The 18,850-nt window shown below is 45.2% G+C and overlaps 1 protein-coding gene across 1 annotated transcript in view; it reads right to left on the reverse strand.

Annotated features, from left to right (window-relative positions):
• The window catches only part of CLTCL1 (clathrin heavy chain like 1), a 91,334-nt gene that overhangs the window by 52,853 nt on the left and 19,631 nt on the right, over positions 1–18,850 (reverse strand). Inside the window, exons 3-7 of the mRNA XM_044674518.1 lie at positions 15,698–15,966; positions 13,554–13,715; positions 10,866–10,979; positions 8,279–8,452; positions 421–618 (exon numbers count right to left, since the gene is read on the reverse strand). Coding sequence (XP_044530453.1) covers positions 421–618; positions 8,279–8,452; positions 10,866–10,979; positions 13,554–13,715; positions 15,698–15,966 — 917 coding nt within the window. The remainder of the gene's footprint in view (positions 1–420; positions 619–8,278; positions 8,453–10,865; positions 10,980–13,553; positions 13,716–15,697; positions 15,967–18,850) is intronic.

Here is an 18,850-nt window from a genome sequence, read left to right on the forward strand (position 1 = left end):
TGTCTAAGTCAGGCAGCGGCTCCCACCATTCCCAATCAGTGGTGACTGCGCCCCCACTTCCTAGGCAGTGACCTGGTGGGCCCCAGATCGTTCTCTGCGTTTGTGAAAGAGACTCAGACTACTCCATAGGGGTACTCCTCTGCAAAGAGGCTTCTCCCTTTTCTTTGTTTTGTGGGAGAAGACGTGTCCTTGGCACCTCCTCAGCAAAGCAGCCCCCCGCGCCTATTGAGCTTTCCAAGACGGCCAGGCCCTTCCCATTGGCCTTATGGACACACGCACACAGCCGCCATCACTGCCAGGGGAGCCCCAAGAACAGAAGCAGGCAAAGGTGGATGTCTCTAGGCCCAGGTGCTGCCCCCAAAAGCTACACGACCCACGAGAACGAAGAACCTTCGTCTGTGTGGGCCCGGGTGGTGTTACCTTGGGCGCAGAAGCAGCAACCTTGGCAGCTTCGGCGTAGCTGCCCTGTGCAAACAGGGTATTAAATTTTCGGGCAAAGAGCTCCTCCGCTCCAGCCAGATTACTGCGAATGGCCATGCGCAGACCGAGGTCTGGGTTCTGGAGCACATTAGTGGCATAACTGACAATGTTCTCTTCTTCCACACAAACGGATAAGACCTGGAAAGAATCACAGGTGACCCAGAGTAAATCTGTAGGAAGTGATGCTTCCTGGACATCTTAGCCGAATGGTCACAGGCTAGACCGACACTGCAGGAGACTCAAAATCACTTGGCTCTCACTAACAAAGTGACATTTATTCAGCACAGAACTTCCCTTTAGAAGCCTTTTAGTCTGGTTGAGAGAGTTTTGTGAATTTATACTTTATGAATCAGGAGAAAAGGACTGGCCTAGGCTGCATTGAAGAAAGGCTGCAGGGTTTCCAATGACCCAAAATTCCTCTCCTCTGCCAACGTTCTCTTGTCAAAGCTAGCTGAATATGATCCCAAAAGAATTACAATTACAGATCTTTTGGAATACTCTCGCTAGGAGCAGGCTGTATGTTACAGGTAACTTCAATCCAAGCAATGGCATAAAAATACTATTTAGGATCTGAATTACTGGCAAAGGAAACGGGGCTGGTCCCCTCCCCTAACAAGAGATAACAGGGGAAAGGGTGTATTTGGAAATAAATGTAGCATTTTTTTCAATTGCCAAGTGCTTATTTTTGCTTCCTCCTACAGCTTCCACTGAAAATGAAAAAACAAAGCCTTGTAAAAATGAATGTGCTGTTAAAGTAAAAGGCATCGATTAAAAAAACTAAGCATAAAAAAAAAACAGATGAGACAAGCAACCCAAGGGATACATTAATACCCTTCACTAAAAAATTCCTATACGTGGGGTAAGCGCCTTCCCTGAGTATTTGTGAGAAAACAGAAAACAAATATTACAGAAATAAGACGGTCTTTGGAATGTCCACAGTGGGAGAAGTGGTCCTACTTCTTAAAAGTCACAGGACTTCCAGGATATTAAGGAAGTAAATATAACTTAAGAGAGAATCAGACTATGCAGCTATCCAATTGCCAGGCTAATAGGGCAGATGGAGGTTTTATTTGTTTCAGCAGAGAAAGGTTTTGTGCAAAAGGAGAAAATATTCACTGAAGAGATCCATCATGCCACTGATATTCAATGATACACATTAAAATGAATTTGTGGGGGCAGCTGGGTGGCTCAGTGGATTGAGAGCCAGGCCTAGAGGTGGGAGGTCCTGGGTTTAAATCTCTGTGTCTTGGGCAGAAGGGTGGAGAGACATGGGAATATTTTGATTTCTCTTGATTTTTGGTCTCAATGAGCCTTATAGGTTTGACTGATGGTTGTCATTCTCATTTTTTGGAGCCTGTAAATCCTCTATGACTCACAGATCTAAACTGCTAAAAAAATACTGGGACTGAACTGGTAGGTTTTTCAGAGAAACTCTTGGGGCCGTTAAAAAGAATTCTGCTGTTTCCCAAGGGCAATCCAGCCTGCTCCACTCTAATTCAATTCCAGGGCTAACTCATTATCCATCTGCAGTGTCTCAGATTACTCTATGCCCTGCTAGAAAAACCCCAGTACATGTCAGTCTGGACAAGAGGTATGACCACAGCCAATACCACATCCTTGCTTTATGCCACAAGGGATATGCTTTTTAAAATGTCTATTGATACAATTTGTTTTTATGTCACCTACATCAACCCCCTCCCACCCTCTGGCAGAGTAATTCCCTTACTAAATGACAACAGACAAAAATCTGGCATTTTATGCAAGGAGATAGGAAGTGGTTTTCATATCCCATTGGAGGGAAGAAATCTTGTCATGAGAATTATTTTAGATTCATTTTTGTATTTTTGTTGGTATTATTCAATCCATTTACAATGCTGTAGTCATTCACTGTGTGTATTATTTCTGTAGTTTTGCTCAATTTCATTAAAATTCCATTATATTAACATCCCATAATTTGTTTAGTCATTCCCCAATGAACAGGGAAGATGGGTGCCAGGCTTTGCTACCCCCAAAGTGTTGCATATGGGCTTAGAATATACATGCCTTTGCAGTGAGGTTTCTGGTTAAAGGGCTAGGACAATCAGGCATTTTCTTTGTCTAATTACAAACTGCTTTCCAGATGACTGGATCAATTTGCAACTCTACCAACAATGCATTAGTGTGTCCATCTTTCCATAAACCCTCCCACACTGATTATTCCCATCTCTTAACATCTTTGCCAGTTTTCCAGGTGTGAGGTAAAACCTCAGGGTTGTTTTGTTTTAAATTTCTCTCATTCGTATCAATCTTTTGCATAGTTATCAACAATTCACAGTTGTTTTGAGAATGCTTTGTTCCATCATTTGAATACTAAATGGCTAGAGAATGGCTCTCCATCTTATGTATGCAAACTGTCTACATTATCCTGGGACTTGACATTAATAACCAAAGGGCTGAAGAGTCTCTTTCTATGAACTTTTTAAAAAAACCTTACACTTCTATCTTGGAATCAATACTGTGAATTGGTTCTAAGGCACAAGAGCAGTAAGGGCTAAGCCAGGGGTTCCTAAACTTTTTTGGCCTCCCGCCCCCTTTCCAGAAAAAATATTATGAAACTATTTACTGAACTCAGAATAGAATGTAATACAAAAATAGTGTGGCCATCACCGCCCTCCTGGATCGCTGCAGCACCCACCAGGGGGCAATAGCACCCACTTTGGGAATCACTGGGCTAGGTAAAGGGGATTAAGTGATTTACTCAGGATCAGCTAGACCAGGGGTTGGCAACTTATGGCTCTCGAGCCATATCTGGCTCCACCTCCCGACCAGCCAGCCTGGGCAGAGCCCCAGGATGTGCCCCAGGGGCCCTTCAGCCCCCACCCCATATTCCAGAGCCTTTTGCCTCCATCCTCCTCCTTCCACAGGTGTTTATGACTCTGATGGCCAAAAAGGTTGCCGACCGTTGAGCTAGACAATATCTGAGGCCAGATTTAAACCCAGGTCCTCCCATCTCTAGGCCTGAAGGCACCTAGCTGCCCCCTCTTTCTTGCATGATTCCGATATATATGGCAGAAGCCTTATCAGAGGGAAGCCCAACATGATGCTGTAGTGAAATCCTAATTACAGTGAAATCTTGGGTTCATTCCATCTTCTGAGCCCCCTGTGCCTATCTTTTGTGAAAGCCTGTTTCCTTCTACCACCTTCACCTTGACACAAGAGTCAATTTTCCCATATCTTTGCTCCTTTCTTCTTGAACCCAGACCCTGCCCCACAACAGCAGCCCTGGCACATTGCCTTCATCACAAGCAAGCCAAGCACTCCAGGTCACCTGCTTTTCCCAATGTCATTCTCTTTGGTACCATTTCACTTCCCAGAGAAGTGGAACTAGTTTAGAGTGCACGTGTATTGGGGCTATTCTTATTGGTGAAAAAAGTTGGTTAAAAAAATCTTGAGGGGGCAGCTGGGTAGCTCAGTGGATTGAGAGTCAGGCCTAGAGATGGGAGGTCCTAGGTTCAAATCCGGCCTCAGACACTTCCCAGCTGTGTGACCCTGGGCAAGTCACTTGACCCCCACTGCCCACCCTTATCACTCTTCCACCTATGAGACAATACACAGAAGTTAAGGGTTTTAAAAAAAACAACTCTTGAAAACTTTTCCCTCATTTGTCTCTTTACAGTCCCAGTTTCATACTCAAAATGTCCTCATGGGATGGCTGTCCCTAATTGGAACGCTTGACAAACTTTCTTTAACCTGGTTTTCCCATTCATTGATTCCTGCTGTCTTAGGAGGAATTACTACTCTTAACAATCTACCTTCCTTCTCTGGAAGATTTTATGGGCAAGTTTGTATTTTAAACCAATGTTACACTTGGTTCTGCCCCTCTGCACTTGGTAATATCAGCTGATTGGCTCTATTGGCCTCATGTTTACTTCAAACCGGTCTAAAATGGCTCTAATTGGTGTTGATAGCCTTTCTTTATTTCCCATTTTTCAATGTCTAGCTTCTTTAAATAGGTCAGACTGGAACTGTTTTTTAAATATGTACCATCCCTTTCTTTTTGCTTTGCATTCATTTCGACCCCACAGTGTCTGCCCAGGACATGTGGACAAACGGACCAACCTTATGGACTGTTCAGACCATGACACATTTAGATGGACAACAGGCATTCTTCGGTCCATCTCCACAAGGTTTTCCTGGGTGGACAGTTAGGCCAAATGCCTTTTGAGCAACAGTAGATCTACTACATGCTGGAGCTCAATGTTACCTGTATTCATCGCCATCTATAGCAAATCCTCTGGTTTGGAGTCTGGGCATGGCACGCTCCACAATGCTTCCTCAGGAATATCAGCCTTTAGTCCTGTCTAGGGTTTGGATTATGTCAGTTGGGAGTCAGTTCCTGGGCCACTGGTGAGGGCTAGCGCAAACCAAAAGCTCACGTTAAGGGGCAGCTGGATGGCTCAGTGGACTGAGAGCCAGGCCTAGAGACGGGAGGTCCTAGGTTCAAACCTGGCCTCAGCCACTTCCCAGCTGTGTGACCCTGGGCAAGTCACTTGACCCCCATTGCCCACCCTTACCACTCTTCCACCTATGAGACAATACACCGAAGTACAAGGGTTTTAAAAAAAAAAACAAACAAAAGCTCACGTTAATAAGTGGAGGCTAGGTGGTTCCTTGCAAAATGGGTCCATGACGTCAGTATGGTTCAAAATTGCCTTCTCCTGTCCAGGAAGCAGGCCTGGTCCAGAACATTTCCCACTTTACTATTACACCCTTGGACGCTACCATTTCTCAGGCTATGCACTTCTGCTCTCCATGTCTGCCACCTCTGGAGCAAGTTCCACCATGGCCTTTCTATGGCTGGGGCCAGAAACTCAGGGTCCAGACGTTCCTGACACGTGATCCTCGATCCTCTGTTGTCCTGTCTCAGGCTGAGAATGTCTGCATGAGACGGGACTTCTCAGAAAGGTTAGGAGAATGTTCTTAACTCTTAAACAGTGGCTCCTTTAAATCGTTTTTTCACATTTTCTGAGGGATAGAATGAGATAGAAGCTGTCCTCCATTTGGGGAGGAAAATCTGATTCCTTCTTTAAAAAGTTGGCATTCTCACTGAATACAGACAATTGACTCAGGAATGACTCCCATATCAACAATAGCAAGCCATTTCCTGCCCGTTAAAATACAATCAATTTATTGTGGCATTATCTAGCACCAATCAGATCTTGTGTCATCTGGTTATTTTCTCAACAAAAGTGCCGAAGATGTATAGCGCAAGGCTTCTGTATAGTCTAAATTCTTCTGCCTGTCATCTCTTAATCCTGAACTTTCTTATGATTATTCATTTTAAAAAGATCACTTCCCTCCTGACCCTATACCAGACAGGATTCTCCCTTGTAACAACTCCAGTCAAGCCAAACAAATCACGAATTTCCTTAAACTGCCATTCCTAACCACTTCTGAACCCCGAAGCAGAATAATGCTCACCATCATCATCCTCTTGGGTCTCACGTGGTCACTGACTCAACTGGTCAAAATTCTGAAGGCTGCCGGCCTCACTTTTTCACTAGAGAAATCTCTGACTAAGTTCCCTTCCACTTTTTTGCAACTTCAGAAAATGTTAGCTTATTTTAATATGGGATTAAATCCTATTTTTCCCACATAATGTCATTAATTCTCATCTTTGGATTAAAATTAGACTGCATCAAAGGATATGTAGAGTCAAATTTGATACAATCTTTCCCTCTCCAAGCCTCAACTGGCTTCACGGTTGCCTTTTTTCCTTTTCAAAGAATTATTTTCATCAGTAAAGCTTTGTATCTTTGGCTAATTCTGTTTTATACAGAGTTCTTTTCTTCAGTATTTTTGGTGCCTTTTTTACCAAGCTGTTAGTTCTTTTTTCATAATTTTCTTGTATCACTCTCTTTTACAATTTTTCTTCTAGCATTCTTACTTGATTTCCTTTTTTTTTTTTTTTTGCTTTTCTTTTTAGCTCTTCCTGGAATTCTTGTTGGGCCTCATGTCCAATCGGCATTTTTTTTTGAGGTTCTACTTATGGCATTTTTCATGATTTTTTATGGTCAGGATCTTTTTTTGTTGGTGTTTGCTCATTTTCTAGCCTACTGCCAGGGACATCTGTAAGTTTTTGATGTTTCCAAGGTAGTATGATCTGAGATACTCTTCTCGTCAGCACTCTGGTCCTTATTCAAGTATTGTCCCTGCTCTCTCTAAGCTGTAAGCACTAGCATTCCTCTCTGCCCTGGAACTACAACCTGGAACTGGGCATGGGCAATGGAGCTGCTGAAAACCATCTAGTCTTCCCTCTACTCTCTATCTAACAAGTTGTTCAATCCCCTTCCAGCCTCTGGGTTTCAAGTTCCCCAAATTGCTGCTATTACAGTCACCTCCAAGACCCAATGGTGTGGTATTGCTACTGCATGTGCTCCAGGCCAACCCCTCAGCCCAGTGCCACAGACCTCTCCTTCCAACTTCCTAAAGTGTCCTGGAAAAGAAAGATATCTCCAGAGGGTTCAACTGGAAAGGTACCTCTACTCAATCATCTTGGCTCCACTGACTTCTAATCATGGTTGTTTCTTTACAAACAATTCCTATGAGTGCTCCTCTAAGAAATGAATGGGAAAGGACCATTATTTGCCTATGCTAATGAAAGCTAACAAATCCATCCCTCCATTTCGTAAAACTGTGATTAATCTCCTGAGTCTGTTGATACTGGGGTCAAGATGGATGATTCAGTTTCTTCTGTAGTATGGCCATGCATTTTATTTTTTTAAAATCCTTAACTTCTGTGTAGTGGCTCCTAGGTGGAAAAGTGGTAAGGGTGGGCAATGGGGGTCAAGTGACTTGCCCAGGGTCACACAGCTGGGAAGTGGCTGAGGCCGGGTTTGAACCCAGGACCTCCTGTCTCTAGGCCTGACTCTCAATCCACTGAGCAAGCCAGAGCTGCCCCTGGCCACGCACTTTATAATACCAATTGCTAAGGCTATCATTCTTAGAGCTCTCTTCCCCACCACTTATTGCTGGATAATAAGCATGAGGGGGCCAGTGTGGACTAAGAGCCATTTTGCATTTTTCTCTGTTTCATGAGTGTATATGAATTTAATATCAACCGTATCCTTTTTCCTTCTGAAAACCCATTCTGGTTGGCATCAGCCCCACCTTTTGATTGGTGCCCATGCATACTATGGGAGGACACCTGAGGCCTCGTGGCCCCTGATGTACCAGAAGAAGCCTGTTGTTTGTCCTCACAACTCCTTGTGACTGCAAGACTGGCCTCTGACCTGGACTGAAGTCAAGTCTGTCCAACCAGATAGACACAGAAGGAGTGATGTCAATGGTTTTATGAGAGGGATCTGAGGAAGCAAAAAGGTCTTTTTTGGGCTTTTTGGCTCTTGGCTCTCTTAGCTCCATTTTGGCTGGCAAATGGAAACAAGCAGGGCAAACTCAGATTAGCTAGGTGTAGCCAGGTAATTACGTGATTCTCTTGCTCCAACTTTATAATAACTAATTATAAATTAATAGCTTCCAGAGCATCTTAATCCTAACAGATGATGGTCACAGGCAAGCTTCATCAGCAAATGGGCAGCGCTCTAAGGGAGGATGAACTCCTGCACAGAAAAAATCCGACTTCTTGGAAAGTGGGCCATCTTGCTAGGCTCACAGGCAGAGGGAAAAGTTAGAGAACTAACATGGTCATCAAAGCTCGACAGCCTAGAGGTCCTTTCTCTGAATTCGTCGAGTGGCATTCCCTAATCCTGAATCGTGGTTTATGAAGAGGAGAAAATGGCAAGTGCACCACAGCCCCTACCTGTCCTTTCTTGTTCACACCAATAATGCCAGAGGTGGGCTCGTGAGAAGCCGTGACAAAGACTGTGTCGGCGCTGATGCGGTTCATATAGATGCACGCCCCAGACTCCAAGTCGTACATGTGAATGTAGCCGTGCTTTGTGATCAAGTAAATAACCCCATGCTTGACTCCTATCTGGGAAGAAAGAAAAAAACCCAGGCCTTTACCATTGTGATCATGCAGAAAAAAGCCGTTTGCTACTGAAAACAATTCATCATTCCCCTTTGATGGGAGGGTGCCTCACTGTCCCCTCAGCACTATCCTCTCCTTAAAGGAAGGGATGGTCCCAGGTAGAAGGTTTCTATTCCATGAGGTGAACCTTTAGTACCTGCCTGCCAGAGTCTGCAGATCAGAAGCTGCCATGTAAGAAGCATCAGGGCAGGGCACGGAGTAGAGAGCTCAGCTGAGACCCCTTGTTCATTTTAAGTTAAGAAATCTTCATTTGGGGGGCATCTAAATGGTTCAGTGGACAGGGAGCCAAGCCCAGAGTTGGGAAGACTTGGGTTCAAATCTAGTCTAAACACTTCCTGTGTGACTCTGGGCAATTCATTTAACCCCTACTGTCTATCCCTTACTGTTCTTCTGCCTTGGAGTCAATGCTTAGTACTGATTCTAAGAGAAGGCTGGGGTTTAAAAAAAAAAAGAAATCTTCATTTTATAGGTAATCGGACTTGGTCTAGCCTCTTGTGAGTAAAAATAATAATAGCAGCAACTGGCATTTATATAGCACCACCTATGTGCCAGGCACTCTCAAGGATCACCTCATTTGATCCTCTCAACAAGGGAGATGCTGTTATTATCTTCATTTTGCAGAAGAGGAAATTGAGGCAAACAGAGGTTAAGGGACTTGCCCACACTCACACAGTCAGTGTCTGAGGCCAGACTTAAGCTCAGGTCTTCTTGACTCTAGGCCCAATGCTCAATCCATTGCACATGCCACTGAGTGTCCCAAGATTGAGGGGAGCAGAGGAGAAAGGGGTTAACTACCTCCACTCCCTGCCTGTTACATTAGCTAGAAATACCGGCCCTTTCGCTTTGGGATAGGTTCAGTGTGGCTACAGGGTTGTGCAGGAAGGCTGTGTCTTGACTTTCTGCAGGGGTTGGGTTTAGGAGTTCTTAGACCATGATTCTGGCCCCGAAAAAATACTGGGGACAACAGAATTTGACATGTGTGACCCTGGAGCGAGTCCCTCTACCTCCGAGCCTTGGTTTCTTCATATGTAAAATGTCCATAGTACGTGCCAGAATTTATTTTTTATATCCTCCACTAACTTCTACATAAAGGTCAGTGAGAATTTCTGTGTATTCTCGTGTCTGGGTTCTATTCCATCCAGTCTGCTGCTTTCTGCATTTTCTTTTTCTTTAGGAATCCCAAAGAATGTTTTCCCTTTTAACAGAATCTGTTTAACAGAAAGCAGAGACATGGATTCTCTTCCTGCCTACGTGAGATTCGTCACCTATAGTTTGGGGAGTGGTGGGCAGTTTAGGGGACCAATTCCTAATTAGTTATCTGCCAATCAGAGAGGTCTTGGGATGCTCAAGGGCAGTCTTGAATAATGAGGTCCTAAAACTTCTTTTACAAATCTGCCCGGAGGTCTGTCCGTTGGGGTCTCTGGTCATCAAGCGGGCCGATGACCCATCACCTGCCTGGTTATAAGGCTGGTCTACTCAACAAACTGATATTCTTATCCAAAATCAGTCTCTCAAAATAATTTTGATTTTAACATGCTTAATGCCATCTTCTTCACAGGGTTGTCAGGAAAGTACTTGGCTAGCAGTAAGCAACTACCCATCTGTACGTGACCATGAGTTATGTTAATAAAAGTTAGCATTAACCAAGTAGGTTTGCAGCTACGGACAGGCGTTGTCCACTAGGGACCAAACTTCCAGACTTCAGCAGTTCTATAAACAGAATTTGAAGGTCATCTGGAAGCATTTTCATAATCAAAAAACATTCTTAAACTATCTGAAAAAGACAAGGCGGGAAAGTGTAAGAAAAGAGACAAAACCATGTCTGGCATCTCTTAACACTGCAGTGGCCTAAATCTGGCCCAAGGTGGTCTGGCAAAAATGCCAGCCCCCTTGGCTTTGTAGTTTTCCTTCTAAGAAGTCACTCAGAGGGGGCAGCGAGGTGGCCCAGTGGATTGAAAGCCAGGCCTAGAGACAGGAGGTCCTGGGTTCAAATCTGACCTCAGACACTTCCTAGCTAGATGACCTGGGCAAGTCACTTCACCCCCTTTGCCTAGCCCTTACTCCTCGTGTGCTTTGGAACCAATACAAAGTATTGAGTCTAAGACAGAAGGCAAGTGTTTTAAAAGGGGGAAAAAAAGAAGCCACTCGGGCCTATTATGAAGAAATGGAGGCAGTCCTAGTGTTCTGGGATTCAGGAGAGGAGGAAAGCAGGCCTAGACAGAGAAGTCAGTCATTAAAGGGCACATCACTGGTAAAGAACTGAACCCAGGGCCTGAGCCTCCAAACCCAGGACCTTCTCTCCCACACCGTGCTGTCCAATCATGAGAAGGATTCAAAGAAAATGCAACAGTCCTACCTGCATAGCCACAGGGAAATCCGTCTGAGCCTCTGGAGGAAAAAACACATCAAGGGCTTTCTTCCCAAAGGGCTGGTTTCCTGCTGCAGGCTGGCCCACCTCAATGATGTGCAGCTAGGGGGAGAGAGTTCAGGACATGAGGCTCTGAGGTAGCTTTGCAAGAACTCTGGGCCGAGCAGAGAGCCTGGGGGCTCAGCAAAGCCTCCAGGATCGAATATCCCATTGAGCTGGCAAGACGAGCCAAGGCACACGCCGAGCACCACACGCAAAGGACACGGGCCAGGTTGGTCAGTGCTCCACTCTGAGCACACGCTACGAAGGGGCAAAGGAGGCTCGGAGGCCCAGGAGACACAAACGATGTGGAATCAGGGAGCCTAGAAGGGGCAGCTGTTGCTTCCTGGACGCATGAATGAGTGAGGGGGTAAGAGAGAACAGACACTAAGGAAAGGCCCCACGTGTGGGGACACGGATGCAAGACTTGCAAACGGGAAGGGGAGGAGAACCCAGGAAGGACAGATGGCTGGGCGAGAGCCCCAAGAAAGTTCAACATCACAGAGGATAAAGGGGGAGGAGAAATAATCTGAGGGCAGAGACCCCAGCTCTCCCTTGGATGGACATCTTAGAAGGCTGGGGACTCACTCGGCAGGCATTTTTCATTTAAGTGTACACAAAAATGCCTCAGGTGATGGGTGGGTCCGTCCGTCCATCCGTCCACCACCAAGAGGCAGAGTTCTCCGGGAAGCCACGTGCAGGTGTAGCCAGGGTACAGAGTCTGTGGCAGGAGCAGGTAGGAGGAGGAAAGGAGAATCAGGGCCCCTTCAATGCCTGCAGTCCCAGGGAGCCACCAAAAGCTGACAGGCGTATGTGAGAGCACACAGCAGTGGCAGGAGAAAGCTGGGAGAAGGCGAAAGAAGTCTGGCAAGAGGGAATGAATGGTCAAGGAAGGTCGGACTCTCCAACTCAATGGACACGGGGCACACAGGAGGCCTTCGAGAGCCGGAGGAGCACGACAGACAACAAGCATTCTCAACCATTCCAGGAGTATTACCTTTCCCACCCCAAGGACAAAAGGACATCCCACCAAAGGAGGGATGGGGTGACAGGATACTTAGGAGAGTCGATTTTGCCAGGGTTATGAGGCTATGAAAGGGGCAGCTGGCTAAAGTGCCAGGCCTGGAGACAGGAGGTCCTCGCTTCAAATTAGACACTTCCTAGCTGTGTGACCCTGGACGAGTCACTTAACCCCTTAACCCCCACTGCTGAGCCCTTAACCACTCATCTGCCTCGGAACCGATGCTTACTATTGCTTCTAAGATGGAAGGTAAGGGCTTAAAAAAATGCATGAAGCTATGACAAAGGGATCCAAGATTCTCTTAGTTCTCAGTTGCCTTGCCTTGTCACACTCATCAAGTAATCCAGAAGATCCAGGCTTTTGCCTCCCAATTCTATCACTGCCACATGCTGTAGGCCAGTGTTGGGGAACCTATGGCACATATATCATGGGGGCTGCTCCCTTCCCCCTCTCCACAGCTGCCTGACGACACTTCTCTCATCTCCCACCCCTCTGCCCAGAGGACAAATGGGAGCACTTCCTCCCTGTCCTGTCTGGGATAAGGCGGAGGGGGGTGGGCTCACATGTGATGTGAGGGTGCAGTTTGGGCACTCAGTCTCTAAAAGGTTAGCCATCGCTGCCTTAGGCTCATGTTCCATAAAGAAAAGTGGCTGTGCTTCACTATCTGAAAGCTCTCTCTTTAAATTTCTAAAATTAAATGTTAATTTTGATTTGAAGCACCAAAAAAAGAGCCCTTCTACATAAACAGAACACAAAAGAGGGCTGCCCAGAAAACTGAGAATAGCCATTTCATGCCACATCTTGTTTTTAGGAGTCCAAAATCATTTCACGCTTTCAAAACTGTCCTGCTTGTCTGGGCTTCTGCTCCCTTCTGTTGTTCCCTTCTGGTTTTTTTGGAAGGGAAGGAGAGGCAGAGTAGTAAATTTTTTTTAATGGCAAAAAAAAGAAAATCCAGCTTAAAAAAAAACAAGCCTAATGAAAATAAGTATCCAAAATCAGAAATAAAAGAACAGAAATCCCTTAGGCAATAAAGTAGAACAAATCAATCACCCAAAATGTGTTTGTTTGATGTTCCCCAACTCCCCTCCAATTATGACTGAAAGGGTAGGATTATTCAGAAGCCTTCACAAGGACCTATTTTCTCTTTGTAAGCCCCCTAGCCATGGACACTGCTGATTCATTTTGAAATCAAAACTCTATTTGATCAGAGATTTGAAATTTTTTTTAAACCCTCACCTTCCGTCTTGGAGTCAATACTGTATATTGGCTCCAAGGCAGAAGAGTGTTAAGGGTTAGGCAATGGGGGTCAAGTGACTTGCCCAGGGTCACACAGCTGGGAAGTGTCTGAGGCCAGATTGGAACCCAGGATTTACTGTCTCCAGGCCTGGCTCTCAATCCACTGAGCTACCCAGCTGCTCCCCAGAGATTTGAATTTAGTAGAAAACTGCTCAGAGAGCTGTGAATACTAGTTTCACCGAATCAAAGTAAATTTGTTTTCTCACTCCAACCCCAGGCTCTGGATTCTACTTCTTTTTATAAATTGATGTTTTTTGCAAGAACTGAGGCCCTAACTGTGTAGGAAGAGAATGTGAAAGGCAAGAAAAAAAGTTTTTTACCTTGCCACCTGTAGGGCTCCGGACTGCAAAACAGAAAAGAGTGGAAGTCTTGGAGTTCCCTTCTATTTTGAACTCGGCAAAAGCTGCAGCATGGCCTTCTATTGGCTGAGAGACCTTCCTGTCCACTGAGTAAAGCTGCATTGCTCCAACCACACGATTTTGCTAAAAGACCATGTGGAAAGTGAAAAGAATGTTATTAAAGTTGATATGACATGAAATCAGAGATCCTGAAGAGAACCACAAATTGATATTCTCTTTAAAAGGAAAATTGGCATTTTTAACTGGAGGAGAATCCATCTTTAAAAAATTTCTGACAGTTTTTGCCTTTTACATTAGCTTCATTTCTGAATTTACTCTTTCTGCCTACCCAGAAAGCCTTTCCTTCTAATAGTGGAAAAAAGTTCAGCCAAAATGATCAATTGATTATCAACAGAACCTCGCAGCATATGCAATAAAACAGGATTTTAAAAAAAACAGCTCTTGATTTCTTCCAGAGAACGGTCACAAAACAGAATGAAAAAGCAGGGTGGGAATGTGAGGATAATCCTTAAAGCTCGTCTGGCCCTGCGGCCTTTTGCCATCACCCACAAGCAGAGGTGGCACACTGATGGGACCTGCGATTGCATAAAGAAGGAACAGCTAACATCCCGGAGGGCACACACCCAGGATACTAAAGCGTGAGCAAGCTGGGAAAATGAGATTAGAGAACAGTGTAAAGTTAAGAAAACTTTGCCTCACAAGTCTAAGGGAGGAGAGTCATAGCTAGATGAAAACCTATAAAATAATAGGTGAGGAGTGGGAATGGCTTTGGTGAACCACACATTGAAGGGAGGGCAGTCAAAAAGCTAATGTAGGGGCAGTGAGGTGGCTCAATGGATAGAGATGGGAGGTCCTGGGGTCCAATCTGACCTCAGATATTACCTATGTGTGTGACTCTGGGTGAGTCACTTAACTCCCATTGCCCAGCCCTTACTGCACTCCTGCCTTAGTACCAATACAGTATTGATTCTAGGAGAGAAGATAAAGGTTTCTTTTTTTAAAAAAGAGACGCCCCACTGAGCTCTGCTCAAGTCAGTGGCAGGGAAGTTATCATGGTGAAGAGAATGGAGCCCAAGATACAAGGACCAGTAAAAAGAATGGGAGATATTTAGTGCAATGAGGTGGCAACTTCTTTATGTTGATCTAAACTGGCCTCTTGGACATTTCCATTCTGTTCTGTGAGGCTAACAACAGAGCCCTTCGTCCACAATAGCCCTGGGAATACTTGCCCCCAGTCACACAGAAGGCAGCTACGGGAAGTGGGAGAGGACTTTCTGTTCAGGATGGATCGGGGCCCCTGAAATTCCTTCTGAGATTTGGAGAGATATGTTCTATTAAACCGCTAGAGAGCACTTGGGGAGTATGTGCGGACCCCTTCTCTTCCCCCATCCCTCCCGACTCTGGGGATCACTGCCCATGTCTCCTGCACAGAGTTTGCCCCAAATGCCCACAGCTGGGCTTGTCTGTCGTCTCTCCTATGAGGACTGCGAGTTCCTTGGGCAGGGACGGTCCTGGTGTCCCCAGTGTTAGCGCAGGGCCTAGCACACAGCAGACTCTCGCCAAGTGCAGGCTGACTGCCCGTATCCTCTGTCTGGCTCCCATGAAAGGTTCCCCTTGTGCCATTTCAAGCTTTGCCCCGTATTCCATGCAACTCCCCAGAATGAGTGCTGTCAGGAAATGCAGCAAGGAGAACTGAACAGGTCAGGCTGCAAACCCTCCAGGCCCTGCCTTTCATTTTACAGATGAGACTCGCAGGGCCCACAAAGGGAAACCATCTTCCCAACCCAAAAGAACTACAGCCCAAGGCTGTTCTGCCAGCACTCTGCTCTGCTTCATTCCCTCTGGGGACCCGAGGCCTCCCCAACATGGTACAAGTCTTGGAAGTTAGGCCGGAACTTGTGACCACCGTTTCTTCTCATACGTAGACGCCGCAAACACCAGCCAATATCGGGGAATCGGCCTAGATGGAGCAGTCTCTGGAGCTGGAGAAGTTTTCTTCAAGCTCTTGTCAGTCGGCCCGCCTGCCCGCCTGCCCACCCCTCTATCAACACCTTCCCCGGACACAGTCCTACAAGAGGAGACTGAACAGCCATCCTATGGCTCACCTGGGCAGAGATGCCGATGAGCAGCAGCCACTTCTGGTGGTCATCAGTCCTATAGTTGATGATCTGGCAGCCGGCCAGACTCGCATGGCGGTCAAACACCTTCAGGGGCTGAGAGTCACCCTCCATGCTCCAATGGTAGACAGCTGTGTCAGTCACCAAGGCAACGGTGTTGACAGAGATCCATTTCCAGAAAGTCACCTCCTCAGCCATTGTGTGGGCTTTCATTTTACTCTTCATCTCAATATTGAAGATCTGAAGGGTCTTTCCCGCTAGGAGGAGATAGGATTGGGAAAAAGGAGAGGAGGGAGGGACAGGAGGAGGGAGAAAAAAGAGAGAAAGGGAGAGGGGAGGAAGGAGAGAGAGAAATTACCCAGCTAAACAGATGTGTTCCACCTTTCATAGCTACAGTTATTTGATTATCTATTCCTAAATGTTTTGAAAACCAGTTTCAGGGATGATCTGCTGAAGGAGGAAGGGGCACTCTCTGTACTACAACAATGACTTGTCACTGTCTAAACATTAAGAACAGCAAAGGGCTCAATCAATTCTGTTGAAATGACTGCAGCTCAAGTGTTGGGGTCTTGGGTTAATTTTCTAAGACTTTTCTGGATATGAAAGAGGAAGAGACTGGTAGTAGTGTCTCCCTTTCAGGGAGGGGATGCCAAATCTTCAATTTTCCAAATAATAGTATCATATGGGAAACATATTACTCTATAGTTAACTATGCTACCATATGGAAAAAGTATTCTGTACCCCAGGGACACGAGTCAGAACAGAACTCTACTGAACATGATTAGCCTTTAGAAGCTCTCTTTGCAGGCTCTCCTGGAAGCCCCTGGCTATCTTCTGACACTGCCACCAGGCTGGTGCAGGCCTCCACCTCCTCAAACCTATTTTGAGAAATTGTAGTAGTTATTGGTGGGCCTGGCTGTCTCAAGTCCATCCCCATTCCAATTCAGCCACTGAAGTCACTTCCCAAAAGCACAGGTCCAACCATGGCTCACCACCACCTCCATGAACTCCAGGGGCTCCCTGACAACCTCCAAAATCACACACACATTTCTCTGCTGGCCTTCAAAAGTCCTTCCTAACCTCAGTCCCCTTATACCTCTCTTCAGTATTCTCAGACGTCACTTCCCTCCTCCCCGTCCTTTAGGCCTGTGACGCTGGCCTTCCATGCCTTCTCACTGGCTGTCCCCAACGGCCGGCCGATATCCCCTCCCTCTACCACCCGGCTTCCCCGACTCCTGTCAAGTCTCCACTAAAACCCCACCTTCTACAAGAAGCCTGCCCTGATCCCTCCCTGGATGTTCTCTAGCTCATCCTGTCTATAGCTTGTTTGTCCCTCTGTAGATTGGGAGTTCCCAGAAGGCAAGGAATACTTTTTTCCCTTTCTTTTTATCTGTAGCATTTGGCCCAGGGCCTGGAACATAGTAGCTACTTAATAAATATTTGTTCACTTGACTTGTCAATAAATAATTTAAGTTTACAAAGCTGTAAAATGTTATGATAAGAAAAATGCCAAATTATTATCACTGGATAAGGTTAAATCAGTTCAAATAAATAACAGCCTTCTTAAGTCATTTCTAAGTGGTAAAACTATATTATTAGGGCTTAATTTTAAGATATCGGATCATTTTTATAGTTGCAAGCTTCTGACAAGAAGAAATAATTAGCCAAAACAAATTAAAAACATTTTTGCTATGTTTAAAAATGTTAGCCAATCACTAGTCTGTTCCCAAACCAACTTTCTGCATATTTTATAAATCTCATGCATCTTTTAATAGCAAATGTTGCTTTCTTCCCTCTCCTCATGTCCTAAAGCTAGAAGCATTGTAGGAGGGCACCCAGGCTGGCCGTCTCTTCATTTGCCACCCAGCTGTCCTCCTCTCATGCTTCCTGAGCTGGAGACCTTCTCTTCCACCATGCCCATGCCCCTAATCCCACCCTGGGCATCCTGAGCTTCCTTTTCTGTGTAGTCTTTCCCCACTGACCACTGCTTAGCATGCAGTAGGCATTTAATGTTTACTGACTGGCAATTACCAAGGAGTGAGAGACCAAACCCTTCCTTCCATATTTGAGACACCTGAGGAGGTACAAGCAGGAAAATGAGCTCAAACACTTCTTAGCACATCACAATATAATGTGAGAATACCCTTGGATCAGAATAACTACATTTGTTATCTTATCTGTCCATCTTCAAAATTAAATTAAGCAAGAATGAGTATCAAGTGTCCATCAATTGGGGAATGGCTGAACAAATTGTGGCATATGATGGTGATGGAATACTGTTGTGCTTATAAGGAATGAGGAACAGGATGAGTTCAGAAAAAGCTGGAGAGAACTTCATGGACTGATGCGGAGTGAAATAAGCAGAACCAGGAGAACATTGTATAAAGTAACTGCAAGATTGCGGAGTGATCGACTGTGACAGAGTGAGCTACTAACAGGAATACGTTGATTCAGGACAATTCTGAGGGACTTATGACAAAGATGCTCTCCACCTCAGAATGCAGATCAAAGCATGTGATTTTTCATTTAAGATTATTTGAGGTTTTCTTTTGGGGTTTTGGTTTTATATGATTATTCTGTTACAAAAATGAATATGGAAATATGAAAATAAGAATATGGAAAATGCGTGATAATACACATACAACCCAAATCTAATTGCTTGCCAGCTCCGGGAGAGGAGGAAGGAAGGGAGAAACACATTTTGGATCATATAACTTAAGAAAACTTATGTGGAAATGTGTTATTACATGTAATTGGCAAAAATAAAACATCTTAATAAAAAAAGAACTGAGTATCAAATAAAAAATCTCACCTCCATTTTTATAAAAATATTTCTCCTGGGGGCAGCTGGATAGCTCAGTGGAGTGAGAGTCAGGCCTAGAGATAGGAGGTCCTAGGTTCAAATCTGGCCTCAGACACTCCCCAGCTGTGTGACCCTGGGCAAGTCACTTGACCCCTATTGCCCACCCTTATCACCCTTCCACCAAGGAGCCAATACACAGAAGTTAAGGGTTTAAAAAAAAAATATTTCTCCTACTGTTTTATCAAGCAGTTTTAACTGAAGTATAACAATCTAAGCTTAGAATGCCCCTCTTGCTCTATTGATGTTATGACTAAGGCTCAACCATTAGCCTTGAACAA

The sequence above is a fragment of the Gracilinanus agilis genome, chromosome 1, assembly GCF_016433145.1.
Source record: "Gracilinanus agilis isolate LMUSP501 chromosome 1, AgileGrace, whole genome shotgun sequence".
Lineage (NCBI taxonomy): Eukaryota > Metazoa > Chordata > Mammalia > Didelphimorphia > Didelphidae > Gracilinanus > Gracilinanus agilis.